This window comes from Drosophila simulans, chromosome 3R (genome assembly GCF_016746395.2).
Source record: "Drosophila simulans strain w501 chromosome 3R, Prin_Dsim_3.1, whole genome shotgun sequence".
NCBI classification, from domain to species: domain Eukaryota; kingdom Metazoa; phylum Arthropoda; class Insecta; order Diptera; family Drosophilidae; genus Drosophila; species Drosophila simulans.
Window position 1 is genome coordinate 3,133,980 of NC_052523.2, and position 13,717 is coordinate 3,147,696.

General features: G+C 47.1%; 4 protein-coding genes across 9 annotated transcripts; 2 read left to right on the forward strand and 2 right to left on the reverse strand.

The window, feature by feature from the left end:
• Positions 1 to 85: 85 nt before the first annotated feature.
• Positions 86 to 9,340, forward strand: LOC6726988 (transcription initiation factor TFIID subunit 1). Of its 6 annotated transcripts, none has more exons than XM_044923435.1 (16): positions 86 to 394; positions 549 to 856; positions 1,031 to 1,165; positions 1,221 to 1,432; positions 1,498 to 2,129; positions 2,189 to 2,569; positions 2,625 to 3,339; positions 3,397 to 3,669; positions 3,752 to 3,973; positions 4,043 to 5,930; positions 6,007 to 6,149; positions 6,211 to 6,541; positions 7,305 to 7,403; positions 7,760 to 7,954; positions 8,277 to 8,372; positions 8,499 to 9,340. In XM_044923435.1, exons 1-16 carry the CDS (start codon positions 213 to 215, stop codon positions 9,083 to 9,085), a joined length of 6,399 nt encoding a protein of 2,132 aa, XP_044779370.1. In that variant the 5' UTR covers positions 86 to 212; the 3' UTR covers positions 9,086 to 9,340. The 6 variants fall into 6 exon arrangements, with proteins under 6 accessions (XP_044779370.1, XP_002102389.2, XP_016033490.1 ...); XM_002102353.3 differs by having other exon boundaries at positions 8,280 to 8,372; XM_016176220.2 differs by lacking the exon at positions 8,277 to 8,372.
• Positions 9,341 to 9,504: 164 nt separating this feature from the next.
• Positions 9,505 to 10,712, reverse strand: LOC6726989 (probable peptidyl-tRNA hydrolase 2). The gene is made up of 2 exons (XM_002102354.4): positions 10,404 to 10,712; positions 9,505 to 10,126 (listed from the first exon to the last, which is right to left on the reverse strand). Exons 1-2 carry the CDS (start codon positions 10,590 to 10,592, stop codon positions 9,755 to 9,757), a joined length of 561 nt encoding a protein of 186 aa, XP_002102390.1. The 5' UTR covers positions 10,593 to 10,712; the 3' UTR covers positions 9,505 to 9,754.
• Positions 10,713 to 11,152: 440 nt separating this feature from the next.
• LOC6726990 (signal peptidase complex catalytic subunit SEC11A) lies at positions 11,153 to 12,813 on the forward strand. The gene is made up of 4 exons (XM_002102355.4): positions 11,153 to 11,389; positions 11,460 to 11,719; positions 12,373 to 12,550; positions 12,612 to 12,813. Exons 1-4 carry the CDS (start codon positions 11,321 to 11,323, stop codon positions 12,660 to 12,662), a joined length of 558 nt encoding a protein of 185 aa, XP_002102391.1. The 5' UTR covers positions 11,153 to 11,320; the 3' UTR covers positions 12,663 to 12,813.
• On the reverse strand, positions 12,086 to 13,558 carry LOC6726991 (methylated-DNA--protein-cysteine methyltransferase, inducible). Its single transcript, XM_002102356.4, has one exon. The coding sequence runs from the start codon at positions 13,390 to 13,392 to the stop codon at positions 12,811 to 12,813; it is 582 nt and encodes a 193-aa protein (XP_002102392.1). The 5' UTR covers positions 13,393 to 13,558; the 3' UTR covers positions 12,086 to 12,810.
• Positions 13,559 to 13,717: the final 159 nt, after the last annotated feature.

The following is a 13,717-nucleotide window of genomic DNA, read 5'->3' on the forward strand; positions in this document are numbered from 1 at the left end:
GTATTTGGACAGCAACCTTCGGTACAAAACTCAATTGGCATTTCCCAAGCTTCCAACCCTTGTCCAAATCTAATCGCGGTTTTCTTGTAGCTGCGGCCATGAGGTATCTTTGCCTTGTCCATCGACGGTCACACTTACGCGTGTGAAAAATGCAATTACGCTCCGTCGAAGAAAATATACTTTAGCCGCGTAAACATTGTAAGCCCGTGGAAATGGAGATGGAATCCGACAACAGCGACGACGAGGGATCGATCGGCAATGGATTGGACTTGACCGGCATTCTTTTCGGCAACATCGACTCCGAGGGCAGACTGCTGCAAGATGACGACGGAGAGGGGCGCGGGGGCACCGGTTTCGATGCGGAGCTCCGGGAAAACATTGGATCCCTTTCCAAGTGAGTACACATATGCAGTCATCTTTTCCCAGTGCAAGTGGCATCATATGTATGTACATACATATGTAAACACGGCATCATTCAAGTATATCTTAATTCACAAGATATGAGACACTTTTAATTGCATTTCACATTGCATATGGATAACTTTCAGATTGGGTCTGGATTCTATGCTGCTCGAGGTTATCGACCGCAAGGAGGCCGAGCCTCTGTCGGATGACGAGGAGGAGGAGAAGCCAGCCGCCAGTGCCAGCGGAGGAATGAGTGCCTTTGATGCGCTCAAAGCGGGCGTTAAAAGTGAAGAAAGGGAGGATGGCGCCGTAAAGGCTCAGGACGATGCCATAGACTACTCTGACATCACTGAGTTATCCGAAGACTGCCCACGCACTCCGCCCGCGGAAACAACCACCTATGATGACTTAGAAGACGCCATTCCCGCTTCCAAAGTAGAGGCCAAGTTGAGTAAGTAAGACCGTAATCTACAATTTAATCAGTTCACTGGGAGGAGAGGATATTGCTAAAATTTTAAGAGGTCTATGCATTTCCTGTCAAAGTGACATACGATTATTTTTGCACCGCTCAGTTTGGGTTCAGACCTATCGCTATACAGAGGGAATAACTCACATTTTGTTGCAGCTAAGGACGACAAGGAACTAATGCCTCCACCAAGTGCACCAATGCGATCCGGCTCTGGCAGCGGCACTGAGGAACCGGCCAAGTCAAATGATGCATCTAGTCCCAGTGACGATTCCAAATCTACTGATTTAAAGGGTAAAAATTATTTGAAAACATAATAGAATTCTTTGTCAATGTTCATTTCTTTAAGATGCGGATCGGAAGCTGGATACACCACTTGCAGACATACTGCCGTCCAAGTACCAGAATGTGGATGTGCGTGAGCTCTTTCCGGACTTTCGTCCCCAAAAGGTGCTACGCTTCTCCCGTCTCTTCGGACCGGGTAAACCTACGAGTTTGCCCCAAATCTGGCGACACGTGCGCAATCGCCGCCGCAAGCGAAATCAATCCAGGGATCAGAAGGTAGAATATCAGAGTACTTTTAAACGGGACAGTATCACCAGGAAACTTCTCGTAAACCCTTTCAGACGACAAACACTGGTGGTTCGGACTCTGCCAGCGATACTGAGGAGCCACGCAAGCGAGGCTTCAGTCTGCACTATGCTGCAGAGCCAACGCCAGCGGAATGCATGTCCGACGACGAGGACAAATTGCTGGGCGACTTCAACAGCGAGGATGTGCGTCCAGAAGGACCGGACAACGGCGAGAACAGCGATCATAAGCCAAAGGTGGCTGACTGGCGGTTCGGGCCTGCACAGATTTGGTATGATATGCTAGAAGTGCCCGACTCCGGAGAGGGTTTCAACTACGGCTTCAAGACAAAGGCAGCAAGCACCTCGTCTCAGCCGCAGCTCAAGGATGAACGGCGTGTAAAGAGTCCAGAAGATGATGTCGAGGATCCAAGCATTGCGGATGATGCCTTTCTCATGGTCTCCCAGCTGCACTGGGAAGACGACGTGGTCTGGGACGGTAACGACATCAAGGCCAAGGTGCTACAAAAGCTTAACTCAAAGACAAATGCAGCCGGATGGTTGCCATCGAGCGGATCGAGAACGGCAGGCGCCTTTAGCCAGCCGGGAAAACCTTCTATGCCCGTGGGAAACAGCAGTGGAAGCTCCAAGCAGGGTTCGGGAGCATCAAGCAAAAAGGCCCAGCAAAAGTAATTATTTGAAAGTTGAATTCATAAGTATTTTACACTAATATTTCAATTGATTTTAGTGCTCAAGCAAAGCCTGCGGAGGCACCTGATGACACCTGGTATAGCCTTTTTCCAGTGGAAAACGAGGAGCTAATATACTACAAGTGGGAGGATGAGGTAATCTGGGATGCCCAGCAAGTGAGCAAGGTGCCCAAGCCGAAGGTACTCACTTTGGATCCCAACGACGAAAACATCATTTTGGGTATTCCCGATGACATTGATCCCTCTAAAATCAATAAGAGCACGGGTCCTCCACCTAAGATCAAGATACCGCATCCTCACGTAAAGAAGTCTAAGATCCTACTTGGCAAGGCGGGAGTGATTAACGTGCTTGCGGAGGACACACCTCCGCCGCCACCCAAAAGTCCTGACCGTGACCCCTTCAACATATCCAATGACACGTAAGTCTCTTAATATATTAATGAATGCAGAATGCAGATTTTGATTCCCTTGCAGGTACTACACACCGAAGACAGAACCCACACTACGACTTAAGGTGGGCGGTAATCTTATTCAGCACTCGACTCCGGTGGTAGAGCTGCGAGCTCCGTTTGTACCTACGCACATGGGCCCGATGAAGCTCCGCTCCTTCCATCGTCCCCCCCTAAAGAAGTACTCCCACGGGCCAATGGCCCAGTCTATCCCTCATCCTGTCTTCCCACTGCTAAAGACCATCGCAAAGAAGGCGAAGCAGCGCGAAGTGGAGCGCATTGCCTCCGGTGGCGGAGACGTCTTCTTTATGCGCAACCCAGAGGATTTAAGCGGAAGGGACGGAGACATCGTGCTAGCTGAATTCTGCGAAGAGCATCCGCCCCTGATAAACCAGGTGGGCATGTGCTCCAAGATAAAGAACTACTACAAGCGTAAGGCTGAGAAGGACAGTGGGCCGCAAGATTTTGTTTATGGAGAAGTGGCCTTTGCGCACACCAGTCCCTTCCTGGGCATCCTGCATCCTGGCCAGTGCATCCAGGCGATTGAGAACAACATGTACCGAGCGCCTATTTATCCACATAAGATGGCTCACAACGATTTTCTCGTCATTCGCACGCGTAACAATTACTGGATTCGGTCGGTGAATTCAATATACACAGTGGGTCAGGAGTGTCCTCTGTACGAGGTACCCGGTCCGAACTCCAAAAGGGCCAACAACTTCACCCGTGACTTTCTGCAGGTAAGTCCAGAGATCTTATCTGTCTTTCACTTGCTAACAATTTGTTTGTTTGGTCAGGTGTTTATTTACCGCCTGTTCTGGAAAAGTCGCGACAACCCGCGCCGCATTCGAATGGACGATATAAAACAGGCTTTTCCCGCTCATTCGGAGAGCAGCATCCGCAAGCGTCTGAAGCAGTGCGCCGACTTCAAGCGAACAGGCATGGACTCCAATTGGTGGGTTATAAAGCCGGAGTTTCGCCTTCCCTCCGAGGAGGAGATCCGAGCCATGGTGTCACCTGAGCAGTGTTGCGCGTACTTTAGCATGATCGCGGCGGAACAACGCTTAAAGGTATGTGTTTGGAAACATGGCGAAGTCTTGTTTAATCTTACTTGTTTAGCTGAGCTCTATATTTTATTTTTTCTTGTTTTAGGATGCTGGGTATGGAGAGAAGTTTTTGTTCGCACCTCAGGAAGATGACGACGAGGAGGCGCAACTGAAGCTTGACGACGAAGTAAAGGTGGCTCCTTGGAACACAACTCGCGCATATATCCAAGCCATGCGGGGAAAGTGCTTACTCCAGTTGAGTGGTCCAGCCGATCCAACGGGATGTGGAGAGGGATTTTCATATGTTCGAGTGCCAAACAAGCCCACGGTAATATATTTTACATAAAAATATAAAACCAACTTATTTAAATATTTTTTCTTCCAATCACTTTCACAGCAAACAAAGGAGGAGCAAGAGTCGCAGCCAAAACGGTCGGTCACAGGAACAGATGCAGATCTGCGTCGGCTGCCACTCCAGCGTGCAAAAGAGCTGTTGCGGCAGTTCAAGGTGCCCGAGGAGGAGATCAAAAAGCTTTCCCGCTGGGAGGTCATTGACGTGGTGCGCACCCTGTCCACGGAAAAGGCCAAGGCCGGTGAAGAGGGAATGGATAAGTTCTCTCGTGGCAACCGGTTCTCCATTGCAGAGCATCAGGAGCGTTATAAGGAAGAGTGCCAGCGCATATTCGATCTGCAAAACAGAGTGCTGGCCAGCTCTGAGGTGCTGTCCACTGATGAGGCAGAGTCCTCGGCCTCCGAGGAATCTGATCTCGAAGAACTTGGCAAGAATCTTGAGAACATGCTGTCAAACAAGAAAACCTCGACGCAATTGTCAAGGGAACGTGAAGAGCTGGAGCGTCAGGAGTTGCTTCGCCAGCTTGACGAAGAACACGGCGGACCAAGTGGTAGTGGCGGAGCCAAGGGAGCCAAAGGAAAGGAGGATCCCGGACAGCAAATGCTGGCAACTAACAACCAGGGCAGAATCCTTCGCATTACGCGTACCTTCAGAGGCAACGACGGCAAGGAATATACTCGCGTGGAGACTGTGCGGCGGCAACCAGTTATCGACGCCTACATCAAGATTCGCACCACTAAGGACGAGCAGTTCATCAAGCAGTTCGCAACGCTTGATGAGCAGCAGAAGGAGGAGATGAAGCGCGAAAAGAGACGCATTCAGGAGCAGCTACGTCGCATCAAGCGCAACCAGGAGCGCGAACGCCTGGCTCAGCTGGCTCAGAACCAGAAGCTGCAGCCAGGTGGCATGCCCACTTCCCTAGGAGATCCTAAGAGCTCGGGCGGTCATTCGCACAAGGAGCGGGATAGCGGCTACAAGGAGGTCAGTCCTTCGCGCAAGAAGTTCAAGCTTAAGCCAGACCTAAAGCTGAAGTGCGGCGCCTGTGGACAGGTTGGTCACATGCGCACAAACAAAGCGTGTCCCTTGTATTCTGGCATGCAAAGCAGTCTGTCCCAGTCGAATCCATCTCTGGCTGACGATTTTGACGAGCAGAGCGAAAAGGAGATGACAATGGATGACGATGATCTGGTGAATGTCGATGGCACTAAAGTAACGCTCAGCAGTAAGATTCTCAAGCGTCATGGTGGTGATGATGGCAAGCGCCGCAGCGCATCTAGCTCTGGTTTCACCTTGAAGGTTCCCCGAGATGCGATGGGCAAGAAGAAACGCAGAGTGGGCGGTGATCTTCATTGTGACTATCTGCAGCGACACAATAAAACGGCCAATCGCAGGCGCACAGACCCCGTTGTGGTACTGTCCTCTATCCTGGAGATTATCCACAATGAGCTACGATCTATGCCGGATGTATCGCCATTCCTGTTCCCGGTAAGCGCGAAAAAGGTGCCCGACTACTACCGCGTGGTGACTAAGCCGATGGATCTGCAAACGATGAGGGAGTATATTCGCCAAAGGCGCTACACGAGTCGCGAGATGTTCCTCGAGGATCTCAAGCAGATTGTGGACAACTCGCTGATCTACAATGGACCGCAGAGTGCATACACCTTGGCTGCCCAACGCATGTTCAGCAGTTGCTTTGAGTTGCTCGCAGAGCGCGAAGACAAACTGATGCGCCTCGAGAAGGCAATTAACCCGCTTCTGGACGACGATGACCAAGTTGCGCTCTCCTTTATCTTTGACAAGTTGCACTCGCAGATTAAACAATTACCAGAGAGCTGGCCTTTCCTTAAGCCTGTCAACAAGAAACAGGTTAAGGACTACTACACGGTTATCAAGCGGCCCATGGACCTCGAAACAATCGGCAAAAATATTGAAGGTAAGCTTTTAGATATCCTTTTTTTGGAAACAAATGTCAATCGCTCGTGAATACTAATCATTGCTTTTAAAAACAGGTCATTGCTATCACAGTCGTGCCGAGTATCTGGCTGATATCGAGTTGATCGCCACCAACTGTGAGCAGTACAACGGCAGTGACACCCGCTACACCAAGTTCTCAAAGAAGATACTGGAGTATGCCCAAACCCAGTTAATTGAGGTAGGTCTCTTTTGTTCTGTATATACACCGTTGTTTTTACATTGATATTGCTTTAAACTAGTTTTCGGAGCACTGCGGCCAGTTGGAAAATAACATAGCTAAGACGCAGGAGCGTGCTAGAGAGGATGCACCGGAGTTTGATGAAGCCTGGGGCAATGATGACTACAACTTTGACCGTGGCAGTAGGGCCAGTTCGCCTGGAGATGACTACATCGACGTCGAGGGTCATGCGGGGCATGCCTCCTCATCGAACTCCATCCATCGCAGCATGGGCGCCGAGGCCGGTTCGTCGCACACGGCGCCGGCGGTGCGAAAACCAGCTCCTCCAGGTCCTGGTGAGGTGAAGCGCGGACGGGGTAGGCCCCGCAAGCAGCGCGACCCCGTGGAGGAGGGTAAGTGGGCCTGGGCTTCAGTTACTAATTTATTTCGCCTTATCGATCGGTCAAGGATCTGTGGCACTTTACTAGAACCTCATACATACCCATTTCTACATTTACTCTTTCGTGGACCTCTAAAGAACTATTGGTATTGATCATTCTCTCTTTTACATTTCGAATTCAGAACGTTCGGTTATGGTTGACACGGATCCGAAAGGATCCTTATGCTTATACTAATCCCAGACTTACTTTAATTTAAGCGTAGTAACACTGATCTTCTGAATGGATGGAATCAGATTCATTGTATAGACATTCATGTAGATATTGAGGTATTGGACATGATCGCCATGCATGTATATGAATATATGTCTAGTAAGCTTATGGAATTGTAAAATGCTCTATTTTTGCATACTTAGAATTTGTATTGCACATCTTAAAGATGAGTGCGTAATATATGCATATTTGGACCCATATATACTATCTAGATTTTACCCATATCTGGCGTAATTTCAATTGCGTTTAAATATTTGCGAATTGTCTTTGGGTTTGTTCGAATTGTTAACTTTAAATGTTAAATTGGTCAACTTTTTCAGGTCTTTTTATTATAAACATTTGGATTTATTAGGGCCAGTGAACTGCTGTTTAATAACTAAAAAGGGAAATCTTTTTCACATACATATTCGAAAATGGAACAAGATGTACATATCTATTAGGGCCAAGACCGCAAACATTTCACTGTTGCCACCAACGAATTGCAAAACCTTTTACCTTTTTCTAGTCAAATCCCAGAATCCGGTTAAGCGTGGTCGGGGGCGTCCGAGGAAGGACAGCCTTGCCTCAAACATGAGTCACACGCAAGCTTACTTCCTGGATGAAGGTAAGCCTCTAATCGCCGACTAATTGAAACTAAGCCTGCGAGCCACCTCACAACTACTCACTTGCATCTTGTTTTTGAACACAACAAATCAAAACCAAACCCAAATTTACTGACCGGTTCCACAGCTTTTTACACGCACCACATTTTCGATTTGGATATTCGAGCTTTAATGACTAACTAGCACTATTCGTAGATCCTTAGCTTAGTAGCTAACATTTTGCATGATTGTAGGTTATAATTTAATTCTACGTTTTCGTACATTTTAAACATGATTTGATTTTTTTCAGTATTTGGTTATGCACTTGTCTCCGATCAAAATTAAAGATATGTTATTAAAATTATTTGGTTTCCGTTAGACCTCCAATGCTCCACAGATGACGAGGACGACGACGAGGAGGAGGACTTCCAGGAGGTCTCCGAAGACGAGAACAATGCGGCCAGCATTTTGGATCAGGGCGAACGTATCAATGCCCCTGTCGATGCCATGGATGGCATGTTTGACCCCAAGAACATCAAGACAGAGATCGACATAGATGCTCATCAGATGGCAGGTGGGTACATTCATACTAAGCTAACTTAGTTATTTTCATTCATAGACGAGAACCGCATACGATAATTTGGTTTGATCTTTGAATTCTAAATTGCCAAATTATTTGAGAACAATTAAAGTTCCCAGCTGAAAGTTTGGCGGTGGGTATTAGATAGTCTTTATCGTTTATTCTCAATTAAATTCCATTATAAAATTTCCAATTTTTTATGTTTAATACGGTTCTTGCCACGCGCTTTGAGGAGTAATACTAATCTAGAAACCACTTTAATTCGCTGACTGTGTTTGGATTTTTTCTGTTTCTGATTTTACCCAAATCACCTAAGCAGAGGAGCCGATCGGCGAGGATGACAGCCAGCAGGTGGCCGAAGCAATGGTGCAGTTGAGTGGCGTGGGCGGCTACTATGCTCAACAGCAGCAAGGTCTTTATTATCCTTACTTCGTGTTTGTGTTGTGCCCTCGATGTCCATGTCCCCACTCCTATAATCCCATATATGATTAGGACTTTGAGTACGATTTTCCTAATGAGAGTTTTCAAAACATTTCAGATGAATCCATGGACGTGGACCCCAACTACGATCCCTCAGATTTCCTGGCCATGCACAAGCCGCGCCAGAGCCTCGGCGAGCCCAGCAGCTTGCAGGGTGCCTTCACCAACTTCCTCTCCCACGAGCAGGATGATAATGGGCCGTACCATCCCGCCGAAGCCAGCACAAGTGCCGCTTCCGGTGCAGCCTTAGGAATGGACGATTCAATGGCCATGCAAATGGCGCCGGAAATGCCTGTCAATACCATGAACAACGGAATGGGCATCGATGATGATCTGGATATTTCGGAGAGTGACGAAGAAGACGATGGTTCCCGAGTGCGCATCAAGAAGGAGGTCTTCGACGACGGGGATTACGCCTTGCAGCACCAGCATATGGGACAGGCAGCATCGCAGTCGCAGATCTACATGGTGGATTCGTCCAACGAGCCCACGAATCTCGACTACCAGCAGCCACCGCAGCTAGACTTCCAACAAGTGCAGGGAATGGAGCAATTGCAGCACCAAGTGATGCCTCCACTGCAACCAGAGCAACTGCAGCAGCAACAGACGCCGCATGGAGACAATGATTATGCCTGGACGTTTTAGTGATAAGAAATTATTGTTAGTTAGTTAGAACATAAAACATAGATTTAATAATAGGATTGAGCTTCGCTGTGAAACAATTTTATACACCTTTACAATGCATTATGTTTTGACGGATTTTGAAATACTGCAATATGTTCTCTGAAAAAAAATATTTCTTGTTCATGCCGATAATTTTTTAATGTTAATGTCAACACTTTATTAAACCTAATTAAAAAAATGATTTTTTAAATATAATTTTCATAACTTTGAATCCTAGAAACAAACAAGTCTCATCATTACTCTTCAAAAAACCCTATAGATTAAATCTGGAATAGACACATTTCATTTTTTAAATATATGTTAAAACGTTTTGGAGCAAGGAATTTCTCTTAATTACTTGAGCTAGGATTTTCCCACTTGAACCCCTACAAAAACATGCGTTTCGGAGCTTTGCAGTTCCAGGCTGGACTGTCAATCGTTTAATATTTTATAGCTCGGTTCACAGTAAACGTAATAACGTAAATCTTAGCTTAGCTTGCGTGTCACAGTCGTCCTCCACCCGGTGGCATGACGCCATCCTCAGCCTTTCCACCGCTCCACCGATGCGCCCTATTGCTTTGTGAATTGTCGGGTTGCACTTGAGTGAGTAAGTAATGCCAATGGCCTGTGAGAGTTTCCGAAGTGCGGTTCTTACAGCAACTTCAGGTGGCCGGTAACCCGGTCGATGTCGGCGGCAGCCGCTGGACCCACGGCCAGCACAGTCTTGGAGTTGGCCTCTATTTGTGTGCGACCGGCGTCGCGGATGAGGCATGTGTTCAGCTGCTGTCTCTCGGCTGCCTTCTTGATGGCCATCAGCTCCGCCTCGCTCTCCACGCGAACGGCTATCTTGGCGCAACCGCAGTTCTCCCACGACTGCAGTAGTCGAGGAGTCCTGACCACGGCCCGCTGGTAAGCACCCACCGCTCCGTGGCCACACTGGGCGGCAATCTTGCCCTTGCCCATCTTGAGATCGTTGCGCACCACCAGGACCATCTTAAAGTTGTCGTTCAAGCCTCCATAGCCCTGCAATGTTTATGAAATGTTTTGTGTTGTAAAATCAAGCGTTGGTATTATAATTATTATAATGTGCATGTGCTATATATGTACTTATGTTAAGAAATCATACTTTAAAGTATGTTAAGTAGGACGTTCGAAAACTCCTACCGTACAACAAAGAATGTCACTACTTTTATTGTGACCCCAAGTGTATGCGTTCGATGATGGATTTGGGTCTACCATAAGTTCAGAATACCAAGTGGATTGGGGCCATTGAATGCCTACCGAAGCCTTTCCTTCTTACCTTATCCGAAACTGAAGCCTCGGATCCGCTGGACACCGAAGATTCCTGCGAGAACGGAGCCGCCGCTCCCTCGGCACCGGAGTCCTTGGCATCGCCTCGCTTCAGGGCGTATCGGTAGCCCACGAAGAAGGACAGCATCACAGCCAGCCCATTGATGAGCTGCGTCGGATCCAGCAAGTTGTCGCCCATCTTGCTCCGCTTAGCTGATATATATTTCGCGAGAAAACGCAACCGATGGCGCTCACCTCACGTTTTCGCTTGCGGTCACACCAAGTTCGGAAAACGTTCCGGTCACACTGTGGTGGCAACTCGCTAACTTATCGATTGCTCGGTCTGGCAGCACTGTCGCGTATGGGGTACTCTTTAAATTTTACCGTTAACTCAGAAATATATTTAAGAACTATTAATTTAATTACCACGCTATTAATTTACTTTTGCCACTATGATATAAATTACATAATAATACTATTAAACAAGGTAAAGAAGCCTTTAATGTGCGAAATTGGTAAGTTATGACGTATACGAATAAAAATTGTGATCTTTCGTACAGAGTGACCTTTAATCCTAGAGCTTATCAAACATTCGTAGGGGAAACACGAAGACCAGAATACAAGACTTACTTGAACTAATGCCGAGTGCAAGTAACAAGCTTAACTCTGAGAATTAAATAATGCTTATACCCAAAAAAAAGTCATAAAAAAGGCGGGAGTTTTTGGGAAACAATAGTGTGACCGAACAATAGGTGCACAAAGATCCACACGCACCCGTCACACACCGTCTGGCAACTCCGCCTAAACATACGTGTCGGAAATTTTCTGTCTTCGTGGACGAAGCCGAGAAGTTTTGTTAAGGACCTTTTCAATTGCATTTAAATAGCCTAATTCCTCCACAAGCACCGCAATAAAACAGCCGAAGCCATGGGCGTAGCCAGCATGTTGCAGATCGACGAGATGCTGGGCGACTTCAACAGAATGAACAAGCGTCAGGTGAGCGGCGCCGCTTCTCCGGGCAATGCACCCATATAGCATCCTGATCCGTGCCCTTTCCTTCCCGCAGTCGCTGTACCAGGTGCTGAGCTTCGCCATGATCGTCTCCTCGGCGCTGATGATCTGGAAGGGCCTGATGGTGGTCACCGGCAGCGAGTCGCCGATCGTGGTGGTGCTCAGTGGCAGCATGGAGCCGGCTTTCCACCGCGGCGACCTCCTCTTCCTCACTAACTACAAGGAGGAGCCGGTGCGCGTCGGCGAGATCGTCGTCTTCAAGGTGGAGGGCAGGGACATACCTATTGTGCATCGCGTCATCAAGCTGCACGAGAAGTGAGTTTCTGGGGCTGGATATGGTAACCAATCCCGGAAAGGGCTTTCAAGATGCATGGGGCATGATGTCATGCTGGGTGCTAGCTGTTCAAGTAGGCATTTTTATATCCTTGATCAGTTAGGTGGAATGAGGATCATAGTTTCTAATCGCCAGGGAAAGAAACTAAATTAGTTAGTGCCACTTTTGTGTAATCCTGTTTTTTAACTATTTAAAAACCCTGTGCATATGAAATGTTCTGTAAATCTGTAGACTTTCCAGTATGCTCGTTTATGAGAAGGTACACAGTGGCTAGTAAAAGTGTTCCTCCTGCTGTGAAGGAAAATGCGAATTACATCTTTTCTAAAGGGGTTTGAAAGAAGTTCACGTGCGGTACAGAATAGATCCTTTTTTATTTTAGATACAATTTGTAGGCTTAAAACTAGGCCGGTCAAACAGATAAGACACGTCATTAAGTTAAGCTAGTATTTCATTGTTTTAAATAATTGGTTTATATAGTCACGGGGCAAGATTCCTTTTAATTGTATTCTGTATGATTTCTTGTTGGTTTGAATAACATATAATCTGAAATGTTAATTAGAGTCCTGGGTATTTTAAAAAGTGGGCCGCTTGCGAGAGTACATACTAAAATCAAGTCAATCAATCTTTTCTACAGAGAGGATGGATCCGTCAAGTTCCTGACCAAGGGCGACAATAACAACGTGGACGACCGGGGCCTGTATGCACCCAACCAGCTGTGGCTGACCAAAAAGGACATTGTGGGCCGGGCCAGGGGCTTCCTGCCTTACGTGGGCATCATCACGATCTTCATGAACGAATATCCCAAGGTTAAGGTAAGTTTGAGGACTATTGTGTTATTTTATCGCCACTAAGCCCGAATTTCCAACATTCCAGTGGGCCATTCTCTCTATTTTGGCCATTTTCGTGCTGCTGCATCGGGAGTAGAGGGGATCGCTCTTATTTTGTAGGTACAGTTTATAAGTAGGAAGTGCACAATCTCGAGCCTGTCTGCATTTTCAAATTCCTTACCACCCCAACAGTAAGACCATTGTGCGGAGTTGAGTTTCAATAAAGATACGAGTAACGATTTTTACTAGTTCTGTGACTTTTCATCGGCCAGCAGCTGCTGCTTGAGGGCAGCGCCCCAGTGGTACTTCGAAGCTCCGTTTTGGGACACAACCCGGTGGCACGGAATGAGGATAGCCACCTCATTTTTGGCCACGGCACTGGCGACTGCTCTGACCGCCGTTGGGCGACCTATGCGCTCGGCCAGTTGGGAGTAGGTGCAGGTCTCACCTCTTTTCATATCCACCAGGGCTCGCCATACGGACAGCTGGAAGTCAGTTCCATAGATGGCAATGGGAATCGCCTGCGAGTTTTCCTTGTCGCCTCCGAACAGTTTATCCGCCACCAACTTAACCGCATCATCGTCCTTACAGAGTTCGGATTTTGGCCACCGCTCTTGGACTTCATTGTAGGTACTCACATTGTTCTTATACACGAAGTAAAGCACACCAATTGCGACTTGGTCTTTCGAATCGCCGGATATTGGGTTTATTACTCCCATCATCATCTGGCCGAACTTGGTCTTCAGGAAACTGTATCGGATGGTCTTTGGAGGATCCTTTAGTGGCTCCAAACGAACTTGGGTGTTCTGGCTAATCCACATCGTCATTTATCGCTTAATTTCGTGGTCAAGTTTAAACAAATTTCGTGATTGCTAAACTACAGTGTGACCGTAGGTAGAGCGCCAAAACAGGCTTTTGTTATCTTAGCCTTTTCACCAACCTTTTCGGACTTACTCTCGTTGCTCTCAGCAACGTAATTTACAGTGCTGCCATATGGCAGTGGTACAATTTGGCAATAAAAAATTCAGTTTTGCAGCTGTACGTCATTTGCAGCGATTACTTAGACTATATATATAAATATATGTATAATTTTTAAAAACTGAAGAGGTTTCATATACATATTCTTTAATTTTTCAAAACTCTCTTCAAAGA

Coding starts and splice junctions, on each gene's coding strand:
- LOC6726989 (XM_002102354.4), bottom strand. CDS start 10,592: ATGGGCGACAACTTGCTGGATCCGACGCAGCTCATCAATGGGCTGGCT. Junction 10,127..10,403: donor AGGCTTCAGTTTCGGATAAG/GTAAGAAGGAAA, acceptor TAAACATTGCAG/GGCTATGGAGGCTTGAACGA.
- LOC6726991 (XM_002102356.4), bottom strand. CDS start 13,392: ATGACGATGTGGATTAGCCAGAACACCCAAGTTCGTTTGGAGCCACTA.
- LOC6726990 (XM_002102355.4), top strand. CDS start 11,321: ATGGGCGTAGCCAGCATGTTGCAGATCGACGAGATGCTGGGCGACTTC. Junction 11,390..11,459: donor ACAGAATGAACAAGCGTCAG/GTGAGCGGCGCC, acceptor TCCTTCCCGCAG/TCGCTGTACCAGGTGCTGAG. Junction 12,551..12,611: donor ACGAATATCCCAAGGTTAAG/GTAAGTTTGAGG, acceptor CCAACATTCCAG/TGGGCCATTCTCTCTATTTT.
- LOC6726988 (XM_044923435.1), top strand. CDS start 213: ATGGAGATGGAATCCGACAACAGCGACGACGAGGGATCGATCGGCAAT. Junction 2,570..2,624: donor TTCAACATATCCAATGACAC/GTAAGTCTCTTA, acceptor ATTCCCTTGCAG/GTACTACACACCGAAGACAG. Junction 3,974..4,042: donor GAGTGCCAAACAAGCCCACG/GTAATATATTTT, acceptor TCACTTTCACAG/CAAACAAAGGAGGAGCAAGA.